The sequence below is a fragment of the Dendronephthya gigantea genome, unplaced genomic scaffold, assembly GCF_004324835.1.
Source record: "Dendronephthya gigantea isolate DGI-Jeju-01 unplaced genomic scaffold, DenGig_1.0 000000F, whole genome shotgun sequence".
NCBI lineage: Eukaryota > Metazoa > Cnidaria > Anthozoa > Malacalcyonacea > Nephtheidae > Dendronephthya > Dendronephthya gigantea.
In genome coordinates this window covers 4,587,963-4,611,307 of record NW_021163010.1, presented here as the reverse complement: position 1 = coordinate 4,611,307, position 23,345 = coordinate 4,587,963, and the positions used below count along the sequence as shown (strand labels likewise).

The 23,345-nt window shown below is 36.9% G+C and overlaps 4 protein-coding genes across 5 annotated transcripts; 3 read left to right on the top strand and 1 right to left on the bottom strand.

Moving 5' to 3' along the window:
- Window positions 1-520: 520 nt before the first annotated feature.
- LOC114525907 (transmembrane protein 198-like) lies at window positions 521-6,793 on the top strand. The gene is made up of 5 exons (XM_028547398.1): window positions 521-646; window positions 3,789-3,996; window positions 4,069-4,635; window positions 5,178-5,263; window positions 6,040-6,793. Exons 1-5 carry the CDS (start codon window positions 611-613, stop codon window positions 6,127-6,129), a joined length of 987 nt encoding a protein of 328 aa, XP_028403199.1. The 5' UTR covers window positions 521-610; the 3' UTR covers window positions 6,130-6,793.
- Window positions 5,757-22,998, bottom strand: LOC114525577 (aladin-like). 2 transcript variants are annotated; one of them, XM_028547071.1, is made up of 19 exons: window positions 22,689-22,998; window positions 22,381-22,511; window positions 22,219-22,277; window positions 21,798-21,889; window positions 21,564-21,595; window positions 21,375-21,444; window positions 21,191-21,222; window positions 20,951-21,010; window positions 19,528-19,611; window positions 18,742-18,862; window positions 18,514-18,635; window positions 18,315-18,375; window positions 18,062-18,152; window positions 17,742-17,844; window positions 17,292-17,359; window positions 16,933-17,008; window positions 16,772-16,859; window positions 16,484-16,625; window positions 5,757-5,949 (listed from the first exon to the last, which is right to left on the bottom strand). In XM_028547071.1, the coding sequence occupies exons 1-19, from the start codon at window positions 22,821-22,823 to the stop codon at window positions 5,945-5,947; spliced, it is 1,572 nt and encodes a 523-aa protein (XP_028402872.1). In that variant the 5' UTR covers window positions 22,824-22,998; the 3' UTR covers window positions 5,757-5,944. The 2 variants fall into 2 exon arrangements, with proteins under 2 accessions (XP_028402872.1, XP_028402797.1); XM_028546996.1 differs by lacking the exon at window positions 5,757-5,949 and having other exon boundaries at window positions 16,447-16,625.
- LOC114525817 (small glutamine-rich tetratricopeptide repeat-containing protein beta-like) lies at window positions 7,059-10,831 on the top strand. The gene is made up of 12 exons (XM_028547292.1): window positions 7,059-7,164; window positions 7,851-7,963; window positions 8,209-8,278; window positions 8,383-8,482; window positions 8,629-8,733; window positions 8,829-8,883; window positions 9,031-9,133; window positions 9,278-9,336; window positions 9,454-9,491; window positions 9,653-9,874; window positions 10,024-10,154; window positions 10,565-10,831. Exons 1-12 carry the CDS (start codon window positions 7,074-7,076, stop codon window positions 10,573-10,575), a joined length of 1,098 nt encoding a protein of 365 aa, XP_028403093.1. The 5' UTR covers window positions 7,059-7,073; the 3' UTR covers window positions 10,576-10,831.
- On the top strand, window positions 14,311-16,194 carry LOC114525727 (protein draper-like). Its single transcript, XM_028547181.1, has one exon. The coding sequence runs from the start codon at window positions 14,327-14,329 to the stop codon at window positions 15,722-15,724; it is 1,398 nt and encodes a 465-aa protein (XP_028402982.1). The 5' UTR covers window positions 14,311-14,326; the 3' UTR covers window positions 15,725-16,194.
- Window positions 22,999-23,345: the final 347 nt, after the last annotated feature.

Below are 23,345 nucleotides of genomic sequence, written 5' to 3'. Positions count from 1 at the left end.
AACTTCGCTCAGACCGTTAGCTCAGTAATGTTTAATGATTATTTGCTTCCCAGAGGCGACATTGCAAGCCATCGTTTGGAATATAAATCAAGCTCTTTGGGCTACTCGGATCTATCTGTCATCCGCAGTCATCGTTACTCTGACTCATATCTATCTCACGTATATAAAGCATGCATGAGATGTTCAGTATCCAGACAATCCAGTAAATAAATTCTCAAGTGAATAACCATTCTTTGTAGGGACTGGTTTTCGCAACGTTTGCTGGCAAATGAAGCATGTAATACATTCTATTGAAACAGATGTAATAATTTAATGATCAGGTTATTATGTTACTAGTTATAGATCTCATTCTGGATTTCTCGTTAAATATACGTAATCGATGCCGTGATCAACCTACAAACGTCGCGTAGTGACTGAAACTCGATGACAAATTTGCGAGTATGCCCACTGAGTACCTGTGCCACATGCTAGACAATGAACGCGGTCTAATTGTTCGTCGAGAGTCTGGGCTCGACTATTTGAGAATTGAGATTTATCGATCAGTTGTGTCGCTGTGCCCACAAATATTATGTTATATGTGGGTATAGTGTGATTACATATATACACGAATATGTTGCTTCCGCCGCATAGCAGAAAGCTATGGAAGGTATGTGCTGTATAATGTAAGCTTCTTTCGAGCTAGACCTCTTAAATCTCAGCTGTTATTTTTATTCTCGTTTGTACGATCTTTGACATATTCCAAACAACTGTTTAGTATTTGTAAGACCGCATATTTAAAAAGGAATTTTGTGTATTGTATCTTTTTGTTGCAAGACCGTATATACAAACATGGGTCGTCAATAGGATGTCTATGCCAATGGCAATGCCCATGGCAGTGCGTTTATGTAGGGGGAGCCCTTGTTACCGATACTGGAATACTATAAATCTTCGCTTCCTATCGTAATAATTTTAAAATGAAAATAACCGCGAAATTACAAAGAGAATTTCGTTATCGTGGAGACTACGGTTCAGATAATGATTGTATATATTTATCAATGTTTGTGGATTGTTCTATGGAACCTGTTCCTCCGTGGTTTTATAAATGGAATTTTGGGATTCTCTTGTTCAGGGCAAGAGAAATCGCTTTCAACCGACAAGCAGCTGATTAGGCAGATGCACAATGAAAAGACGCCTTGTTCCCACCTTGTCTTGAATGCAGAATAATTCATGAGTTCGCGATCGTCGAGAACCGTCTGGATTGTAAAATTTGTTTCCTTAGAAAACGTAGAATGTAGGAAGGATTAATTCTAATGCACAGCGTGAACAATAGACGTCTATATTAACTGCTCGGCGCACTACTTAACCTTCCTTTCCGGAAAATGTTCATTTTCATTTGTTGACCTCTGTAAGTGTTGCCTTGTGAAATTATGATTTCAGTTCCTCTACCCAAATCATCGGCTTTAATTTGTTATTTTACGCCCTAACGTGAAGATTGAAGAAGCTTTTATACCCTCGCGCCTCAAAATATTCGGCCTTATTATAATCTTTGGTTGTTTTTCTTCGTTTTGCAATATTTACCTCCTTATTTCAATATGTACAAAATAATATATTATCCGGCATTCGCGATAAATCCAATCAATATTCTCACACTGTTTAAATTCTTTTTAATCTTGAATACATTAAACAAGATAATCGCTGTCAGGTTGAACGTCATGCGAAGCAGTAATGACAGATGTCTCTTTCATATTTTCTAATAAAAATCACCCATTGTTATTACACGGACAGAAATGGATGATATTCCGTTGATGAGATGGAAAATTTAGAACTTTCATTTCACTTGATAAGACTGAGAAATGCTGCTCTATACTCCATCCAACATCGCGCACTGTATTATTATTTTGTAAAACAGAGTGTGTTGATTTAACCGTCACTCCCCTGCAAACCAATGTTGCTATAGAGTTACTGGACACGAGTTGAAATTTAATACATTGACGAAGCCACACTTGAGAATTCAATCTTCATGTCAAAATTCACTGATTACCAAAATAACTGATTCAAATGTTTTTCAATGAATTCCTGATGCATTAGATGCATATCGATTACTATTTAGTGTTTATATGCAATTTACGCTCTGCAGGTCTTTGCGCCCTTTTGATCCAGCTTTCGTAACATCGGTATTCAATAGACGACCATTCAACAATAGGGGTTTATCAACGAACAACATCGACTTTGAGTTATCAATGAACAACATCAATCTTTGCTCCAGATGTGTTCAATTTAGATGTATATAAATCGCTATTGCTGACCGAAATTCCGTCATCTGAGTTCAGTCGTATATCTTGATTACCTTCTTGTTGTGCCGGGTCGGCTGGTACAAATGGAAAAATTGTATTCTACTTTTCAATTTCCACTGACACCGGTAAACAGCCCCGGTTGATAAGAACGAGAATGAACAATGATGGTATATAGGAAATAAACATAGAAGTATAGGGGCACTTAGAGTTACATCGTGTTTCTGATTTCGATGCAATTGACTTTCAAAATTAATGGCGAGAAGCCCGTGCTATACTGCATGTAAAAACAGTACCAATTTAAAAATTGGTTACCTCAGATTCATTTATTCGACCAATTTTTGACGGTTAAAGTAACTAGAAACTAAAACCAGTTTTTTGGTTGTTTTTACCAAATATATAGAATCATAGACAATCCAGAAGACAGAAGACTGTCTTTTGGATTGTCTATGATAGAATTTATCACAAAAGAAATTAATTTGAGACAACCAATTTTAAATTATAGCTGTTTCAACAATTTTCCTCGGACCGTGCTTGAATTCGCCCAGTTTCCTCGTCTGCATGAACACGCAGAACTGGCTAATTTTTATACATTTTTCCGTGTGAACACACCTTGAATTCGCACGGTTCCAATTCATCCGGTTCCGTTGTGCGAATGTAGCCTTATAGCTATATATATTGTGCGACAATGTTGTTGAATGCAGGCGTGGACAAACATATGGTTGTTATCCAGTTTCAACAACTTGTTCAGCTCTGCCTAAGACTGAGGACAATCAACTTGTCACTCTTCAATGAAGTTGCATGCTGCAACTCGATAACAATCATGTTCGTTGGGCGCTGTCGAGTTTTTATCAACCCGGAACAACTCGAGTGTTTTTCGCCTGTATATGAGTGCTAAATACTTCTTCCCGTTCAATAAATGTCAAACATTACTCAATATTCATTTTTCATGATAGATGAGTTGACATATTTGTGCATAGATTATATGTATATATGATATGTTTATATGTTTCTTTGCATGTGGTAACGGCGTAACGGACAGCGCCCTTGTTTAAAACATGATGTTTTTTCTCACGACTAACCGGGCTCACATTCGATTTGACCCTGCATGCATGTTTTCTGCCTATTTCTAAAACAGATTCATGAAAAATTAAGAATTTGGAATATTAAAACTGTCATGCATCACATTTAATTTGAACTCTTGTTTATATTTTCTGTTATGAATTACTTATGAGTTCATGTCAGTTGCAATAGCAAAAGCCGCCTGAAATTCCAATTTAATGAGAAACAATATGATGTTTTTATGGTTTATTTCATGCATGCATGCATGTATTTGTAAAATCAAATACTTATTATAACATACTTGATTGGAATACTTGAAATTCGCTACTGTCTAAATTATATATAGTAAAATACTTTTTCGTGAGTGAATGATTCCATATGATATATACTATAATATCTCATTCTGCGACTGCGATCTGGTTTGCGATAAATTTTAAAATGTTATTAATTTTCCAGTGTTTGGCAATTTTTCTCTGTACGTTTGGGAGTTCCAGTCTTGCCAGCCAATCTTCAGAAAACATTACAGAAATATATAAAGACGATAATTCCAGCAGCAATGATTGTCAAGTCTTCGTTATGGAAAAGAAATTGAAAGGGTCAGATATTGGTTTCGCTACCATTGCTGCTGTTTGTATTGTTGCTGGATTTGTACTGGTTTTTGCAGGTAATGAATACGTAGCTACTTGCCCAGCCGAAAACGTATAGCTATATATATATATTTATATATTATTTTTAGGTTACCGTTATCTGCGTACATCGCTGTTTGTTGAAGCTGTCGCGGTCGCTGCGTTTGTAACATACACCGTGTGTGGTTACTATACGGGCCTAACGTTTCCTGGCCTTCTTGGCGTATCACTGTTTATCGGTGTTGTTTTTGCTGTCATTTCGGTTCTTGTGACGATCTTTGGCCTCTTCTTATCTGGCTTTACGATGGGGTTCTTCACTTCACTTGCTTTAATCATGGCCGTATCTCCCCTTGTCGAAATACCGTCCAAATGGATTCCATTTGGGATCTTGCTCGGTGTCGGCATAATTTGTGCAGTGCTGATTCTAAAGTTTCAGAAAAGTTTGGCCATTGCCTCAACGGCAATGTTTGGTGGTGTACTAGTGAGTGTTGCTGCAGATTTTTTCGTCGAGAAATTTCTCTTGCTTAACTATGCTTGGAAACGAATTACAGTGGAAAGTGAGGGGGAATCTTGCTGGTTTTCTTGGATAATTCTGGCAATATGGCCATTGTTTTTTGTCGTTGGTACTATCATCCAGTTTCGTCTAACCGCAAGACATGTTGATCACAAGGGGAAAGGTATGAAGATCTCACGATAATACGATAACACGTACGATAATACTGAAGACTGTCAACTTAAACTCTGATAAGTCAAAATCATTAAATAAATTCGCTGCTTTCAAAACATTTTGTGAATGACTGCACTTGAATCTCGTGCGTCACTTGAAATGCATGGACAATTTTCAGTTCAACTGATTTGCCCACCCTTAAACCTAAACGAGCTTTTAATAACCCGACATCGGTGCAGCTATATATTGCATTACATGCATGTAATATTCAATATTCAGTGATGGCTTAGTTATAGGCTATAATGATGAGTCCCATAGATCCTGGAGAAGGGAAAATAGCTCGTGGACTTAAGTTATCGCTTTTCGCCAGTCACATCAACTATTTTTTTCACCTGGGAGAAAGCAAACGAGAGTGCATGCACTCACTCTGGTAAAATGACTCTCTGAGTTATGAACTATAATAAACTAACGGAACTAGATTATTTGCTTTTACTTTGGTATTGACAAAATAGGTCTTTTATAATATCAAACTATATTGTATCCTCTTGCCAGATGATAGAACAGAGCGTTTTTATGGAAGTGAAAAAGCAATAAAAAGATATCGCAACATGAACAAAAGTGGAGATGTCGTTACAACAGTTAGTATATCTTAATAACTGTAATATCGACGATAACTATTTTGTCACCAGAAATATTGTACAGTGGGGGCCCCTCAGGGGGGGGCATAGCTTGACGATATAAGTATATATCTATGGAACGATGTGCATAGAAGAAACCTGTTATTAGCGTGATCTTTATTCTAAAATTTAAAAATTAAAAAGTTTACGTTTTACAAATGCGGCAAATTTGGGGACGCACTTTGCAAAACTCTTGCCTCAAGCGAGACAAAATGTATAAATAACTTGTACGCTGTTGCCATTCTTATTCTGAGGCATTTTTTATTGCCATTCTTATGACATCCTCATCTGAGGCATTTTCACGCATTCTCGAAGATATGGGAGCATCTGCAACGTGGGGGCTGTTGCGCAAATGGAACGCCAGGAACTGGTCACTTTTGGCTTTTGCACCGCATACACAATTGGAACGCTGACAGACAGTATAGTTAAATTTCCAGGGCAGCAGCTGACCGCGTCCGTAGATCGTAAAATCCTTCATTGCTGTTCATTCATAAAATTCTTCATTGTTGGGGAAGCCAGAATTTTAAATGAACCACTGTTGCGTCCACTGTAATCTCAGATCAGCGAGCAATATGTTTCAGTCGAGATAGTTATAACCTCCTTATATAACTCACTTGAATCGTCAGTCAATTGCCATAGCTTTTATCCTAAAACAGGCATACGTGAGGCAATTATCAAGAGGATGCATGCAAGTGCCTATCGTGGCAGTTTAAATTAATCTATTTCAAATTTTTTAGTCGTGGCTAAGAGATAAAAGAAAAGAGCCGGCCGAGGAAGGCCAAGATCAACTTATTGAAGAACTGGAAGAAAATACTACAAATGTTTAATTATGAAGACCTAATATAACAATTACCATGGAAAGATTAGTCCATTTGTATAACAGCCGACCTAGCCACAAATTTTATTTACTCACGAACTGGGTATGCGTAATCCCATGCAAGCAAACCTCAAGAGGAAAAAGCAGCATTGAAAAGATGTAAAATTTGTCTTGTGGGCAATGACCCGAGAAGAAAGGTTTTTGCTGATAGCATTTAGCTCAAATGTGTTTGCCCAAGCCCCAAACCAAGGCTATGCTCAGTGCTGACCTTTATATCATCGTTTGAATACTAAAATTTAAAACATTTATAAACCTAAGAGCCGAAGAATGGAGAGTGCATGAAGTCCGGCGGAAATCTTTCCCAATGGCAATGCAAATGGTTTACAAACTGGGGCGGTTGTATAAACTCTCGGTCAAACCGCCAAACTAGTTCAAGGTTAACTACTTTTTTATAGAACCGGCCCCGGGTTTGTTCAGTTGTTGTGCAGTCGTGAAATTCTACCTCATGGTTTCATTTTTTTTTACTTTGGTTTCATTTTTTTTTATTTGAGAACGATATGAACAAGGAAGATTTAGATAGCAAAACAGTGATAGATTTTTATTACAGTCTTTATAGATATTATTCCTTTGTACAGCTAGGTTGTAATATATTTATTTAAAAATAAAAAGTAACATCGACATCGAAAAATATGGTAGAGCAATTCAAATCTGTGATATCAGTCTGGTAGTCTGAATCATCCTGTTCTGGGTAGAGATCTTTCCTGCATAGTCTCAATTTGGCTAGGAAATTTTGTCTAATACCCAGATGAAATGAAATTTTTTATTCTACATACATAAAGTATCTCACTTAAACTGTATAGCAAACTGCTTATATCGCGGGCCCATAATATTATTGGAACTGAAAATTGAAAGTTTGAAATTTTCTATATTTTTTCGAAATAAAAAAGCATACAAATGTCTTCGCAGCACTTAGTATTTTCATTTCTGGAATTTTTGAGTTCCGAGCTTGGATCTCGCTCGGAAGATGAGCGAGAAAGTTTAGAAGGTACTGTAGAAATGTTCCTAGTTTATTTTATATTTTTAAAAAATATTTTAAAAAGTATCCTCGTGGTCGTGGACACTGGCAGTACTGGGCAAAACTGGACAAAACAAGACAAATTATATTTGGAGGGCAATAGAGAAATTATAGAAATTGGGTATAGGGTGATGATATGTAAGAAACATGTTTAGTGAAAATTAAAATATTTTCTAAGACATAGCGATTACAACATCGATATATAACATATCAGATCGACCATTCAGATGCACCGTACCTGAATAATGTAATTTGATACAACAACCAAAAGTAAAAATATCAGGGCAGAAATATCTCCAGTAAACTCATTTCATAATATATCAAAGGCTCCACTTCCGAAAAACCAGTAACTCTCAATATGTTGAAATACTACTATAAAGTATCAACTCAATCCCATGTTAATTAAAGGTAATGTTCAGCCAGTTTTGTGCATCAGTTTTGCTCGAAATGTGGGGGAGAGGCAACAATGTAGTGCGAGATATGCAGGCAGTTTGTCGTATTAGAAGAAATGTAACAGTTTTGTAATATAACAAAGTATATGTGTTCATTACAACTGGGCATCATCTATGAGACCTTGTATATGCTGATTTTTATATTACCAGACAGATCCCTAATATATTTATAGTACTGTTAAATCAATCCTATATTTTCTCTAGTTGTGATGGAGTGTTTAGAAAGAGTCTACAAAGTTTCACTGACAAATCCTGCTGATGTGTCTAGGTTTCACACTGAAAAACCTCTGACAGAAATTTTTGAATCAACTGCCACGGTAATGCATCAGGAGATATAGGCCTAAAATCAACTTAAAATTTGTTTACGTTATCTACAGTTATATTTGACTCTTCCTGAGAGTTGCCTTGCAATCTTGAACTAAAAGCGTTTAAAGATAATCGAGGTATGCTCAATTTCTAGGCAATAAAATCCTCTTTCCTTTTTTAGTTTATATACACTAGTTTAGTGTGTAATAGTTTGTTATTTATAAAGCTATTTATTATGTGTGTCTTTACTTACTAGAATCAAACATCCGCTCGTCAGTTTCCAACTGATGAAGATAGAGAAGAAGCAGAAGAGTTTAAGACTCAAGGTACACATATGTACACTTACTATATATTAGACAAATTATCTTACAGATAGTAAAAAAGATATCTGTATACAGTATATAAAATTATTTTTCCTTTATTCTTGTAGGAAATAATCTTATGAAAGATGGAAAGTTTGAAGATGCAATTGAATGTTATGACAAAGCTGTTAAGTTAGATTGGACAAATGCTGTATACTTATGTAACAGGTGTGTATATATAGAGAGAGAGCTTTAAATAGCAACAGAGAGGTCTTTTTAGATTGAAAGTCTGTATTATATCATTAGCCTAAACATGGTATATAATTGGAGGATAGGATGGTTGGTAATATTTCACTTCCAATTTCATTTTTTAGAGCAGCAGCATACAGTAAATTAGGTCATCATGAAGAAGCTGTCAAAAACTGTAAACAATCTTTGGAACTTGACCCAAATTACGGCAAGGCTTATGGTCGAATGGGGTGAGAATTACTAATGGAGACATGAATTAAGTGTATTGATGACTATATTATATGCTTCTTACACACACACATTTTCCTAATTGTTTCTCTTCTAGAACAGCATACATGGCTTTAGAAAAATATCAAGAAGCTAGGGATAGCTTTGCAAAGGTTTGTCCTATTTCTAGGAAATGTTAAGGTTGTGAGAGTTAATTAAAACATACAGTCACACCAGGGCCTAGTTGTTGCAAAAGCAATTAACTACTGCTACTAACAAATTATACAGTAATTATAAGAACACATCTTGATGCTGTCTAGGCTAAAGAATTAGATCCTGGCAATGTACTTTACTTAAACAATTTGGAGACAGCAGAGGAGAGATTACAACAAGCCAAAGAAAGGTCATCATCACAGGGAATGGGTTTGTGTTGCTGCTAATCTCATTATGCTCAACTACCATTTAAGTTACACTTAAGAGAATATAGTTGGAGTCAGGCCGTGACTATTAGCGTGGCTGTTTATATCCGCAAGTATTCATGGTAAAAGTCCTCCTTTTCATTTTAAGCTGGACAACCATCAAATTTTATGAACTCACTATTTTCTAACCCTGGAATCATGAACATGGTGAGTCATTCTTCCTCAGCTCGTAGGCAGGAAATTGAAATTTGCATCTTTTCACGAACGTGGCGGGTGCATAAAAGTGCTATAAAATCGTAAATTTTTGTTCGGTTTTATTGACAGGCATCACAGTTTATGGCAAATCCACAGATGCAACAAATGTATGTACTTGTGTGTCACAAGACACACAATGTTTTACCTTCTGTCAATCTGTCTAAAATTTTTAGTAATATGTTCTGTGTGTAGTTTTCAGAAACAAACTAATTTTATAGTTCTTAGTCCTGGTTACTCTGCATTTTAAAACCACCTCTTTGTCTCTAAGGATGACCAATATGATGTCAGGCTTCCCTGGTATGACTACTGGTGATGATCAGCCAGGTCAACAACCTACGAGTCAGCCTGCAGGTCAGCAACCTACGAGTCAGCCTGCAGGTGGTCAGCCTGATTCTGCGGATACAACGACACCAGAAAGCAACCCTGGGAGTGAAGGAACTAACCCGGCACCAGCCGCCGGTGCTGGAGGGTACACGAACATTTTTCAGTTGTAAGTATTGTGTATGGCAGCTCCATGGCCCAAAAAATAAAAATTCCGAAACTGCAGGAATAAATTTATTGTTCCTGCAGTTATTTATCCTATATTGTTCCTATATTGTGTATTAAAATTGACAACGGATTTCACCTGGTCCCTTTCAGTGCCACACAGATGGCAGAACAATTGCAGCAAAGTAATCCAGAACTAGTTAACAATCTCCGACAAAGCATGCAGAATATACGCCGAGACAATACAGGCCAAAGCGATGATGCAGAAGATCCAAATAAAAACGGTAACGTAAAGTTATATTTCTATAGTAAATCGTAATTCATCGGCGATGACTGCTGTCGGTGGTCATTGATGCATAAAATGCTTTGTCTATCGAAAGAAATTATCTACTTTATTGACTATGGATCGTAGGACATCGCCGGTGGATTACGACATATAATTATATAATTCATCCGCGATGCATAAAGTGCTTTGTTTATTGAAAAAAATATGCTTGGTAGCGCATGGAGTACTTTGTCAGTCGAAGGAAAGGAACTTCATTAAGTACAGACGATTACCATGATGAAAAATGATGAAAATTTCGAGGGGAATGACGGTGCAATTCAAGACCTGAACTGCACTGAATCTAAATAATCGCTACTGACTTGATGGTCTCGAGATTTGATCTGCCATGTTATTTTGTCACATTTTTAGGAAAAGAATAGGATGTACACAATAGAAGCAACAGAGTTATGGATTGTATTTTATCATTGGGGATGAACATGGTCATGGACTCGTCATATTATCGCGTTCTAGCTCACCGGCTTTATTTGTACTTGATATTCAACGCATATTCTGCCTTGCACACATGAAATCACAATATTGTATTCCTTTACCAAATGGGACTTGCCTTCAGATAACCATACCTAATCTCTTCCGAAGATGATATGACTAATGCTGTACGACTTTAGATTAAGTATTTAAAATACTCGAATTACATTGAATTTAACAGTTTGTTCAGTGTAGTGCTTTTGTACAGTACGTGGCAAAGCTGCTTTTTGGAACTGAGGGTTTGCTTCTGTCATATACAGTTTCCGTATACGTTTACACACATATAAAAAATGCCCGCAGAAAAAGATGTGCCTCCACTGATTCGAAGGACAGGCAAAATAAAGGGGGTTTTTTAACAAAACAATAGGCGTTCAAAATATGACACTAGTTTGCGGCTTAACCTGTATTTGAAGCATGGAAATTTCCCTCAATAATTTCGCGTATAAAGAGGTTGTAATATCGAATTTAGCAACCCTGTTCTGGAATACGATTTACGTAATTGGGACATGGGTATATGCATGACGTTCAGGTTATCATCGACAGCCTACGCAAATGCAAATTAGTTGTTTCACATATAAACTTTGTGTCCAGAAGTATGAGAAGTATACAGAAGTCAATAGCAGTTTATGTTATTCGCCTTACACTACACCCCGTGTTTTCGCACGTGGAAGGTTTAAATGAATGTCTCAACAATCACCAGTGTCCTGCACACAAAGTCTGCTGTCATAGATCTTCTACTGAGGACCGTGTTTGTCGACACACATGTTTTGGTGAATCTTGTGAATACAATACCGACTGTGGTGGCAGAGGTTTAAAATGCTGTGGCTTTTCCAACAAAAAAACATGTACTTTTAACTGTTTTAACGCGTGTTCCACTCACAGTAATTGCGGAAGGGTGAATATTGTTGCCAATCGTTTCTTAAATTTCTCAACCTAACCAAGTGCGCCAAATCATGTATTGGGCAGTCATGTCGAAGTGATTCCGACTGCGTCCCGGGTGAAATTTGCCAAGTTGAATTTGTCCATTTGAAGAGTTGCGCAATTCCTATACGAAAATCATGTAAAAGGCATGCAGTCTGCACATCGGGTGAGTTTTGCTGTTCTTCTGATAAAAAATGTGCTTCAAACTGTGCTGGAAAATCGTGTACCTTTCGTAGCGATTGTTCATTGGGCGAATCCTGCTGTGAATACAGCAACAAATGTGCTAAAAATTGTAGTGAAAAATTGTATAGAGGAGAAAGATGCGGATCAGGTGAATCGTGGTGTCAATTAAACAGAAAATGTGCTCGTGAATGCGAGTGTGTCGTTAACAGTCATTGTGCGTTTGGCGAATCGTGTTGTCGTTCTAAATGTAAAGCAGGTCAAGATTGTGTCGAGACTGGTATGGCAGGATGGCTCATAGCAGTTATTGGTTTTTCTGCGGTCACTATTGCTTTTGCCATACCTGTTGCAATTTCTGTGTACTATTTACGTCATAGAGGAACCCATTGCTTCTGTCCCCCACGACAACGACAGCAGCAGCAAGAACGACAACAGCAGTTGCAGCGGCGGCAACTACAACCACAACAACAACGACAACGACCTGTTCATTCAGAACAGTCAATGCATGTTACAACATTTTTGATGATGCATCATCAAACACATCCGAATAATCCCCCACCATCATATGAAGAACTCCAGCTATCATATGAAGAACCTCCACCGGCATATGAAGACGTGGTCCAGCGATGAGGCGCCTATTTTTATAATTTGAAAGTAAATAAGGGATTTAAAATAAATATAGACGAACTCAATGATTGATGAATAGATGTATTTTTAAAGGCTGGGTTTTTATCACTTGCAGCCAGTCGACGATACTTTGTGATTCATTGTCAATGACGAACTGAAAAAAAATTTTTTTTTCGACAGAAAACATCTTATGCATCAGTAACCACCAACAATGAAGATCGCTGACCGTCTGCATGCGAGTGACGAAAACCAGGCTCTAAAGTAAAGGAGTGTCAGTAATTCAAAAATTTAATCCGTGTTGCAGATAATCATTAAATGTTAATATCAGTATTAAAATATATACTTTCAATGCAGTTATATGGGTACAATTTCATATACTTTCACATGCAACAACGAATACGAGTCGTACGAGCAAGCATTTTCATCAGGGACGTGTTATTCGAAAGGTGTTTAGCTTAAACGGCGGATAAGTTCAAGTGGAAAACAAAATTATCTTTTTATTGGACAACTGAGATGGAATATTTTAGTATAATTAGTTTAATTTTCAATGGAAGTACATATTTAATGGTAAGATAAAGTTCTATCATTCACAAGATCTATAGGAGTATTTTTACGCATAAGATTAGGAATAACAAAATGCCAATTACTATGCACAACGAACATGTTTGATATCAAAACAAACTCAAGGTATAACCTCCGTATAGCAACAACCGAGATTTCAGCCTTGATAAACCTAATACAAATTTCATGAAAAAAAGGCATAGACTCAGGCAGGCATAAGCAAGAAATTTAGATCTATTCTGTATAATGTATAATTTCATCGACAACAATCATCCCAACGACAACAATCACAACAACGACAACAATCACAACAACGACAACAACATCCGAATAATCCCCCCCACCATCATATGAAGAACTCCAACTATCATATGAAGAACTCCAACTATCATATGAAGAACTCCAACTATCATATGAAGAACCTTCACCAGCATATGAAGACGTGGTGCAGCAATTAACATAACCCCAAAACTAAAATCAACTAACGATGATATATAGTTTAAAATAGCATATTGTTTATATTGGATTTCGCAGTATCGCAGTGTAGCGTTTTTTGGTTACTACATTTCAAAGTAACTACGATGACATAAAACTGATTATAGAAAAGATATCGGAACAAAACAACCGATCTTAATTCGGCGACAAGGAGCCAATTTTCATTAATTTGAAAGTAAATAAATATAGAAGAATTCAAAATATTTGATATTTTTGTCAGTGAAAAGTTCTATAGGGCCTGGTTTTTATCAATCGCAGACAATCGGCGATATATGTAGTCCATTGTCGACAGGTCTCGACAGAACAGTAAAATGTTTCAACAGACAAAACATCTTATGCATCAGTGAACACCGAAATTAAAGATCGCCGACCATCTGCGAGGGACGAAAACTAGGCGCTAAAGGGAGTGTCAGTAATTAAAAATTTAAGCTGTGTTGCAGATAATCGTGTTGTCAATACATTGTGGTCGTTGTTATATATATTGCATCAGTAAAAAATAATTTCATATATACTTTCAATTTTCAAAGCAACTACGGATATGAATGAATATCGAGTAATGAGCATTTTTCTTCTGACCTATATACTAAACGAAAGTAACTATTTTTTACTATTTCTTTCTGATGGTTATACCTTGTGCATAATTTCGCTGTATAATTTCATACATAACGAATAATCAATGGATTATGTCAGCGTAGGCTAGGATTCATGACATCCGTTGTTATTTTTAGCTTCAGCTTCCAAATCGGATTTACGTCATACAGGGAGGAGTATACGACCTGCTCCATGACGACAGATTCTTGCCCACGTCAATGATAAATAGTTGTTCGCATAATTACTCATATAAACTTTGTTGTGAGAAGTATGACATGTCTACAAAAATCTAATTTTATTTTTCTTGCTGTATTGGCCGTTTTTTCGTACAATGAAGGTTTGAATGAATGTTTCCGCGATCGCCAGTGTCTTGGATCAAAAGTCTGCTGTCGTAGATCTTCTACTGAGGACAGTGTTTGCCGATACAGTTGTATTAAAGAATCTTGCGATCACACGTCCGATTGTGGCGGAGGTAGTTTAAGATGTTGTGGTTTAGGTAATAGTAAAACGTGCGCCTTTAATTGTTCTGACCCGTGTTCCTCTCACAATGACTGTATAACGGGTGAATATTGTTGTGGCTCATATCTTAAAAGTGTAAGCAAATGTGCCAAGTCTTGTGTTGGACAGTTGTGTCGATGGAGTCATGGATGTGCGTTGGGTGAAGCCTGCTGTTCCCGTCCCTCTAATACTCCACAAAAATGCAATAGAGTTTGCAGTGGAGCAACGTGTTTGGATGATTTCAACTGCGCCTCCGGTGAGACTTGCCGTGGTGATTTTATTAAGAGATGTGTGACAACCCGTATTGGAAAATCATGTGAAGGGCATGCCGACTGCGCATCGGGTGAATATTGCTGTGCTTCTAACAAGACATGTGGCTTAAACTGTATTGGAAAATTGTGCACCTTGGATAGTGGTTGCGCATCAGGAGAAAAATGTTGTGGTGTTGATAAAAAGCAGTTTGGCAAATGCGCCAAATCATGTCAGGGTCGTGGATGGCCATGCACAAGAAATAGCGACTGTACATCTGATGAATTTTGCTGTCGTTCTGAGAACAAATGTGATTTAAACTGTCTTGGGAAATCCTGCACTCTTCATAGCGACTGTGCATTGGGTGAATCTTGCTGTGAATACAACAACAAATGTGCTCACAATTGTAGAAAAAAATCGCACGGAGGAGAATGCGGCGAAAGATGTAAAGACAGGCAAGATGGCGGTGACGACATTGGTATGGCAAGAGGGATCATAGCAGTTATTGTCGTTTCTGGAACTATTGCTTTTGGTATACCTATTGCCATTTTCGTGTATTATTTACGACGTACAGGAACGTATTGCTGTTGTCCCCCACAACGAGAGCGGGAGTTGCGAGAACAACATCGACAATATCAACAACAGCAACGACAACGTCAAGAACAACAGCAACGACAAGAACAACAACAACAGCAACAACAACAACCTGTTCATCCAGAACAGCAAATGTATGTCACAAATCCAGCATATGAAGAACACCCACCATCATATGAAGAACCCCAACCACCACATGAAGAACCCCAGCCATCGTACGAAGAACCCCCACCAGCATATGAAGAACTCCAACCACCATACGAAGAACCCCAGCCATCATATGATGAACCTCCGCCAGCATATGAAGACGTGATTCAGCAATTATGATAACCCCAAAATTAAGACCCACGATGACATAAAACTGATTATGCAAAGGATCGATTAATAACGACCAATCTATATGGACGTGTAACTATATAATATGATTACATTCACGATCTAACGTTTCGACACTCCGGTCTAGTGTCCTCATCAGGGGTGATCCGATGCTGAAACTCAGGTCCTTATATACTCTCAACATGACGTCACCTATCAATCAGATGTAAATATTCTTTTGGCCGTGAATGTAGTGTATTCTTTGGTCGTGAATGTAATCTTTGTGTGGTGAATTACGTTCATTAATTAAGCAAGAGTAGCGATAATTGCGATGGATGATATACCTGGTTGCCGTGAACTTATTAACTTCAAAAACGTTTCCGCAAATTTTACATCACACGGGGAGAAAAGGGAGTAGACTGAGGGTAGTTGTCTACGAACAAGCAAAAAATGGAAGGTTTAAAGCCACAGGAAACACTTTTAGCTACATATACGTCCCTGGCGGTTTTAGCCTCATAGGTAACTTTAATAAGCCTTCTCATAAATATCAATTATATACGATAGAAATCTCATTACGATTACAATAATACGCGAAATTCTTTTTCCATTTTGGCTCAGCATATATTGATGCAGAGTTCAGAGGGCAATTGCATTTGAGATCGCAATTCTCTTACCCGATATTCAGCATAATGCTATCCCGCAAGGATTATTTCACTCTATCTTGTATAATTATTATACACACAAAATACAAATTCTTATGAAATTACTCACGACTATTGTTGTCCACGTTAGAATACAGACCAGTGTTACCATGTCCATTAACAGGGATTTGTTCGTGCCGACCGTTTCTTCGGATCATAGCTCTTGGGGAAAATATCATTGGGACGAAAGAAATCTTGCCACTGGACCAGATCTCAAAATGAAGAGGAAAACGTTATTAGGAATTTCATTTCCAAACCGTTGATGGACTTCCAACTGGATCTTAGTTTGGTAAAAAAGGATCAGATTCAAGCGTTCAGAGTTTCAACCACGTACGCAAAAGAATTTCTTTGCACTTACTATTGATAACAATGCTCCTTGCCTGTAATTCTGTTGAAATGACAAATTCTGAGGTTGACCGTCACTTGGTGCGCCGTGAATAAAACCACTGGAGAAAATAGGAAGAGAAGGATTGCAAAGAGAGCTTCCGCATGAAATGAGATGCTGAATGTTTGCTTCACCTTGGAACTAAGTCAAATATATTTTCAAGATTCGTCTTGAAGACAGGAATGTAGTCTTGTGTTTTTCCCGTATCATCTAAAAAAGTTCACCATAAAATACAGAAAAGTGACACTTAAAGTACATTGCAAAATAATATCAAATTTTTGGAGCAATCGCATACATATGACAAGTCGGAAACAAAGATACTCCAGTCGTTTGCAAGCTTTTTATGCTAGCAAAACTAGCCCTATATGCACCAGCCAACTTATTCTGGTTTAGATTATACCTTGTGTTCTCTGCCCCGTGCAGGACACGCAGGTATATATAGTCAGTATATTATACATAGGTATAGTCATGTTCAAGTGCATACTAGCTTTACCTTTTAAAATAAGGGCAAGTCTTTCGCCATTCGGATCCCACGCCATATTGCTGACATACCCGCCAATACTTTAATGGACCAAGAATCAGGAGAAGAATCAGGAGAAGAATCAGGAGAAGAATCAGGAGAAGAATCAGGAGAAGAATCAGTACAAAGTAACACAGAGAAATTTATTCAACCCAGGCTTGGCCTAATTATATGGATAAAACCTGCTGAGATACAGCATGCAGGCGGATGTACAGGTATAGTTTGCAGGTGAAAAACGGTATGCAGGTAAGGACCTTGGGAGGGGGAGGGGGAGGGGGGAAACTTCGTGTAAGTAGAGGTACTGTATAAAGACGTAGGGAGAGATACTGATATATGTAAAGATATTGTAAACTCATGCCTGAATCGAATTCTACACAAGTTACATGAATTGTGCTTAGCTGACCTGCAAACATAAACGTTTACCTGACAGTTTTCCCATTCACTTCCCATGAATGTTCGGACAAATCTGCACATTTCACTGCCATTTTAGCACCTCCAATACTAAAATTCTCCATACCTGTAGTTCCTATTAAAATTATAAACAGTGGTATGTCCATGCATGCTGGTATTGTCTAGACTGTATTTTGATAATAATAAAATACGATATATTAGGTATGTATATAATACATCTGATTAAAAACTATGGTTTATACGACGAAAATAGTGTAAATGGTATATTGTATATTTTCTGTTTTAATTTGTATATTTGTCAGTTGTTACATCACATTCGATGTCAGACCTACCTACAGGTTCGCAAAATCTGAGGTAGTATAGGCTTTTTTCTTCGGCAACAGAGAATAACAGAAATTTCCCATCAGGGCTCCAACACGCTGCCTGTGTAACAGAACAGAGTCTATGGAATATTGCATCTCTTTGGGGGATCAATAACACTCTCATACCACTCTCTTAATTGATACATGCCAGGAACGCAAGAATAACTTTTATGGTCGCATGAATTCGATGTATAGCCCGCATCACTTTTTTTCATCAAATTACCTGACAATTCGAGGCCAGATTCGTCCACTTTTCACAGGTCCATCTTTGCGTTTCCCAAACTCTTAATACGCAAAGGAATAAATATCAAATGATCACATGTGTACAAGGATGTATCATTGAACTATATTTTGTACACGGGCAACTTACGATAGCCCGGGCTGTATGTATTGTCAAGCCTAGACTGCAGTTATTTGAATACCTGATAAGTGAAGATGTAGCAGCTACAAATACTTTGGTATCACAAGGAGACCAGGTCACCTGTGATATCGAGCCACCAATGCGATGAAGAGCTGTTCCACTTTCCATGGTTACGTCCCATACCTGCATCATACAATTGCAATTATATCATTACTACAGTGAATGAAGAGTACTGCATGTACTTAACTTAATATATTTGTGCAAATTACAAAATCGAGAAGTACCTTACCATCATTGCTCCACTTGAAGCAGAACCTGACACTAATAATCTTCCACCTGGACTCCATGACATCGAGGTTACGAATGAATGCCCCGGATGTACCAAATGTTGAACTGAGCTCGCTCCTTGTCTTTATGCCAAAAAAGAGAATTTTTTTGCATTTCAATATTATAGTTCCACTCGAGTGCACAAAGTTCCGCACCTAGTGCTCACTTCGTAACAAGCACTATTGTAGCAAGTTCAATAACTCAATCTAAACTTATCATAAGCAATACGTATATGCTGTATCATTATCGATCGACCTCTTTTCCGTCTTAAGGGCTGCTTAATTTCCACTTACGCATTTTTTAAGCGCGGAAAACTTTAAATGCTTCTAAATTTCTATTATCTAACACATGGGCCAACAAATTCATACTAAAATATGCGGACATTTTTACCTGGCTTTTTCAAATATGACATATATAAGGACTTAGACTTTTACGTACGTGTACAAACGTACGTAAAAAGCCTAAGGGCTGCTTTCACTTACACGTTTTTCATACGCACGTACACGCACGTAAAAGTGTAAATCCTTATACATGTTACCTTTGAAAAAATTAAGTGAATAAATCGAAGGAACTTAGTTTTCTGCATATTTTAGTATGACCTAGATGTTAAATAATAAAAATTTAAAAGCATTTTAAATTGTACGTGCGTATAAAAAACGCGTAAGTGTAAAGCAGCCTTAAGTGGAAAGCAGCCCTTATACTTTGAGACAAAGAGAATTCTATGAGTAAAAAATATCACCATGCACACCGTATGGCTGACGAATGTTGATTAATCGTCCAAATCATAATTCCATTTTGACAGCCAACAGCAAGCACTGAAGACGATAACGGCCTGAAACATTGGAAGAAAATATTGAGGATCGTTACAATATGCATGCATGACATTCCAAAGATGCTGTTTTGAAATTGGGCTGGCTCCCGATGCTTGAAAGACGAGACTGGCATCTGCTAAAAGCTGCGTTCAAGGCCTTGAACGATGACCAATGGCCGGAATATGCGAAATTAAAACTATATAAGCCAAGGAAACCTGGTCTCCGTTCCTCTTCGAAAGATTTTCTAGAAACACCTCTCGATAGGGACATATTCCAATATTCCGCAGCTAAATGTTTTAACAAACTACCGCCAGCCCTGAGGGCTGAGAAAAATTTTAGAACTTTCTGTGCTGAAACAAAAACGCTCCTTCTTGATCAGGCAAGAGATCGAGTAGGATAACGCTAACGGTTTTAACCTGTACTCCAGCATGAGAATGTTCCGGACAATTATATGTTCTTTCTAATTAATTATAACAACTAATTGTAGTATAGATATTTTACTTTGTATTAATCAATTATAGTATAGGCATATTGTAGATGAAGAGCCATGTAAATGGAAGGCTACAATAAATTCGTTATTATTATTATTATTATTATTATTATTATTATTATTATTATTATTATTATTATTATTATGATGCATACATAGTTTGTCCCGGTGAGGAGACGTGAATACATACTGTATATATATCGGGCAAGTAAAATAATCAGCAATAAGTGTAATATAAGTATAATTTTGCTTGTAGGTACACCACGTAAGTATTTAATACTGCAAAGCTTTCGGTCCGTTAACCCGGGCCTTCATCAGTGCTATTACCTGAATACACCACATTTACACGTCAATTATAATATGTATTATTATTATTATGTATTCAGGTAATTGCACTGATGAATGCCCAGGTTAACGGACGTGTACTCACAAGCTAAATTATACTTATCGACTGTCACCATGCAAACATGTATACAAGAATATTAAGTGTAATATAGTTATATATGTCATTTCTATTATAGCTACGGTATTTTGTCTTTGCATGAGGACTCAAAAAAGAAATGCAATATTAACATGTTGTTTGAGCTGCATGATAAAACATATGTCATATATATGCCAAAATTACGACGAGTAGTTTCTTTAAATAGTTTATCCCCAAGAAATAAAACCAAGGTTCGTCCTCTTGCATTTTTTCCCATCGTTAATAACCTTCGTTATGGGCAATGATAATTAGCTACTAGAAATTGTCAAATATTGAAAGACGTTGTGGTTGTTTCGCAATGACTTCGCGCATTTTAAAGTGTGTTGCAGACAGCCGGCGAACAATCGTTACAGTTATAAACGTCGTATAGCTATATATACTTTATTACCTCCAAGCGCAACAGGAAACAGCTTTCTGGTATCTGTTGTTTAAAAGTTTTGTAAGACCCCTAAAAGCGTCAAATGATTTTATATATAATCACGGTCAATGTACGAATATTACAAATATGCATGTAAATTACTGTAAATATGTTTTCGTGCGGCACAATTTGGTTTGAAATATCCAAAGCAGTTTATTGTTCGCTAAAAAACTACGTGCAATTTGGGTGAAATAGCTCTTTAATTATTACCTTTTAACAGCGAAGATCCTTATTGAATCATCCTGCAATAATTCGTACATTTTTAATTTATATTAATTAAACATCATGACTTATCAAGAGTGTATTATCTCAGACTCAGTGCATGGTCAATTATCATCTCCCTCCGCTCTATTTATGCAGCCAGGTACTGCAAATTATGCAAATGAAGATGTACCTCAAGACCAACAGCAAACTTGGCCAAATGTGGGTGCCATGCAAAGGCTTTGATAGGTCCTCTGCATTCACTGTCAATAAATGATTGAAAAATACATAGATATACTGTAGCTAAAACTGCACAATATATTCATGAATCATGCGAAGTTTGCCAAACAGCAAAGGTGAGATGGTATTAAGTTGATCTCACCTTGAAAATTCAGATTCAAGATGTTCTTGGTTCTATATATAAATGTCAAGAAATGCTCTATATGCAGTATTTCATAGTCTGTCAGATTGGCCACAGTAATAAAACTAATTACTACTAACTATATGATGAAGAGATTGATGTACTTTCATAGGTTTATGTAATTGTACTGATAATAGTTACTGACAATATGCTATAGCGATAAATTTTGAGTTCACTGACTGGACAGTGTCCTACCTGTTTCCCGAAAACAAATTTTTCTGAAAAATTTTCAACCCATTTGATAAATGCGAAAAGACATTTCGAAACAGAGGAAATGGCCAATGGGACTATATATAACACAAATACAATAACAGAAAAATTCACCATCATAATAGGATTGCCAGAGATATTATACTAAATTAAGTTATATACACATGCAGCAATCAAGGGAGGCTCAGCCATTAAACTTGTGCATGGTTAGAGCTGTTATAATAATGGTAATTATATTTGCCACCTTAGAAGACATTCCAACCCACTAATTAACTATCCTATGTCAAACTTTTTCACTTAATTGTATGATTTTAATACCATACAGCAGGTACTGCTCAAAAGTAAGTTAACAGAAAACATTCCAGAATGTACTAAAACTAATGTCTGACAGGAGATTAAAGCATACCTTCATTAGACTCTGTTTGACTTAATTCTTCCAAAACACCATTAAAGCCTTCTGATAACCTAAATATGGCAAAATCAATATATATAATTTCACTCCACCAGAGTGGAATGCTTAGCACATCGGGGACTGAGACTGTTAATAATATAAATCATAGTATTTTACCATATATTATATAATTTTTGTGACAACGACTCTTCCACAGCAAGGAAAGGTGACTCTGAGTAATCTCTTGCAAGATTTGTTGGCATTTTTAAGGGATCTTCTGATGCTAAGATTTGATCAAATCTTCCATCCTATCAAGTAAAACAGAAAAATCAGTATCTGCATTTGCCATATTCTAGCTAGGCTTTCTTTCACATAATTAATTGCAACTGAACTCTAGAGGCTTGAATCTTGGCTGTGGTATACTAGATGGCTGAAGCACATTTGGTTTATTAACAGATGAAATACGTTTCTTTGGTGTCAATTACCTGTCCGAACGTATACAAACATGGTTGCAGCTCCCTCGGGTTCTCACCAACAAGAAAGTTAGAATTGTATTCGCTTATTGTAACTGTATCAAGATCATGAAGATAAGGTGCAGGGAATACAGCTAAACTTGACATTTTCTTCAATCAGAATTTACTCAATTTGTCCGATTCACAGACGAGAAAACAGACTATATTAAAACATACATCCTAAGAGCCTTTGTTTCAAAGTTTTAAAACAATTTTATTTTCCAATTTCGATGTGTGATCGAAGAATTTCGATGGAACTTGAATTTCCCACAACTGCTTGGTAGCCTTGCCTCCGCATTAATTAGTTTGTGTCACTTTCACTTTTCAGAATTCCTGATAAAATTGGGATTTGCACAGGAATTTTGGATGTTGGAAAAAAAATGATGACTCAAAGAAAATTAGCTACATGCGTGAACCGTCTGTTGAAAGCCTGATAAACACCAATATTTCTTCACGGAATTGCTTTAAGCATTACTGCGGTAACCTATTTTTGTACTAGTAAGTATTTCTACCGGATCATTCGGTTTTGACGGTTTAATACTTTCAAAATAGAACGAAATGTGCAGAAGGGAATTTTTCGGCTGGATTAGGAATCTTCCCGCGCATACTAAGGAATTCTTGGTATTTGTA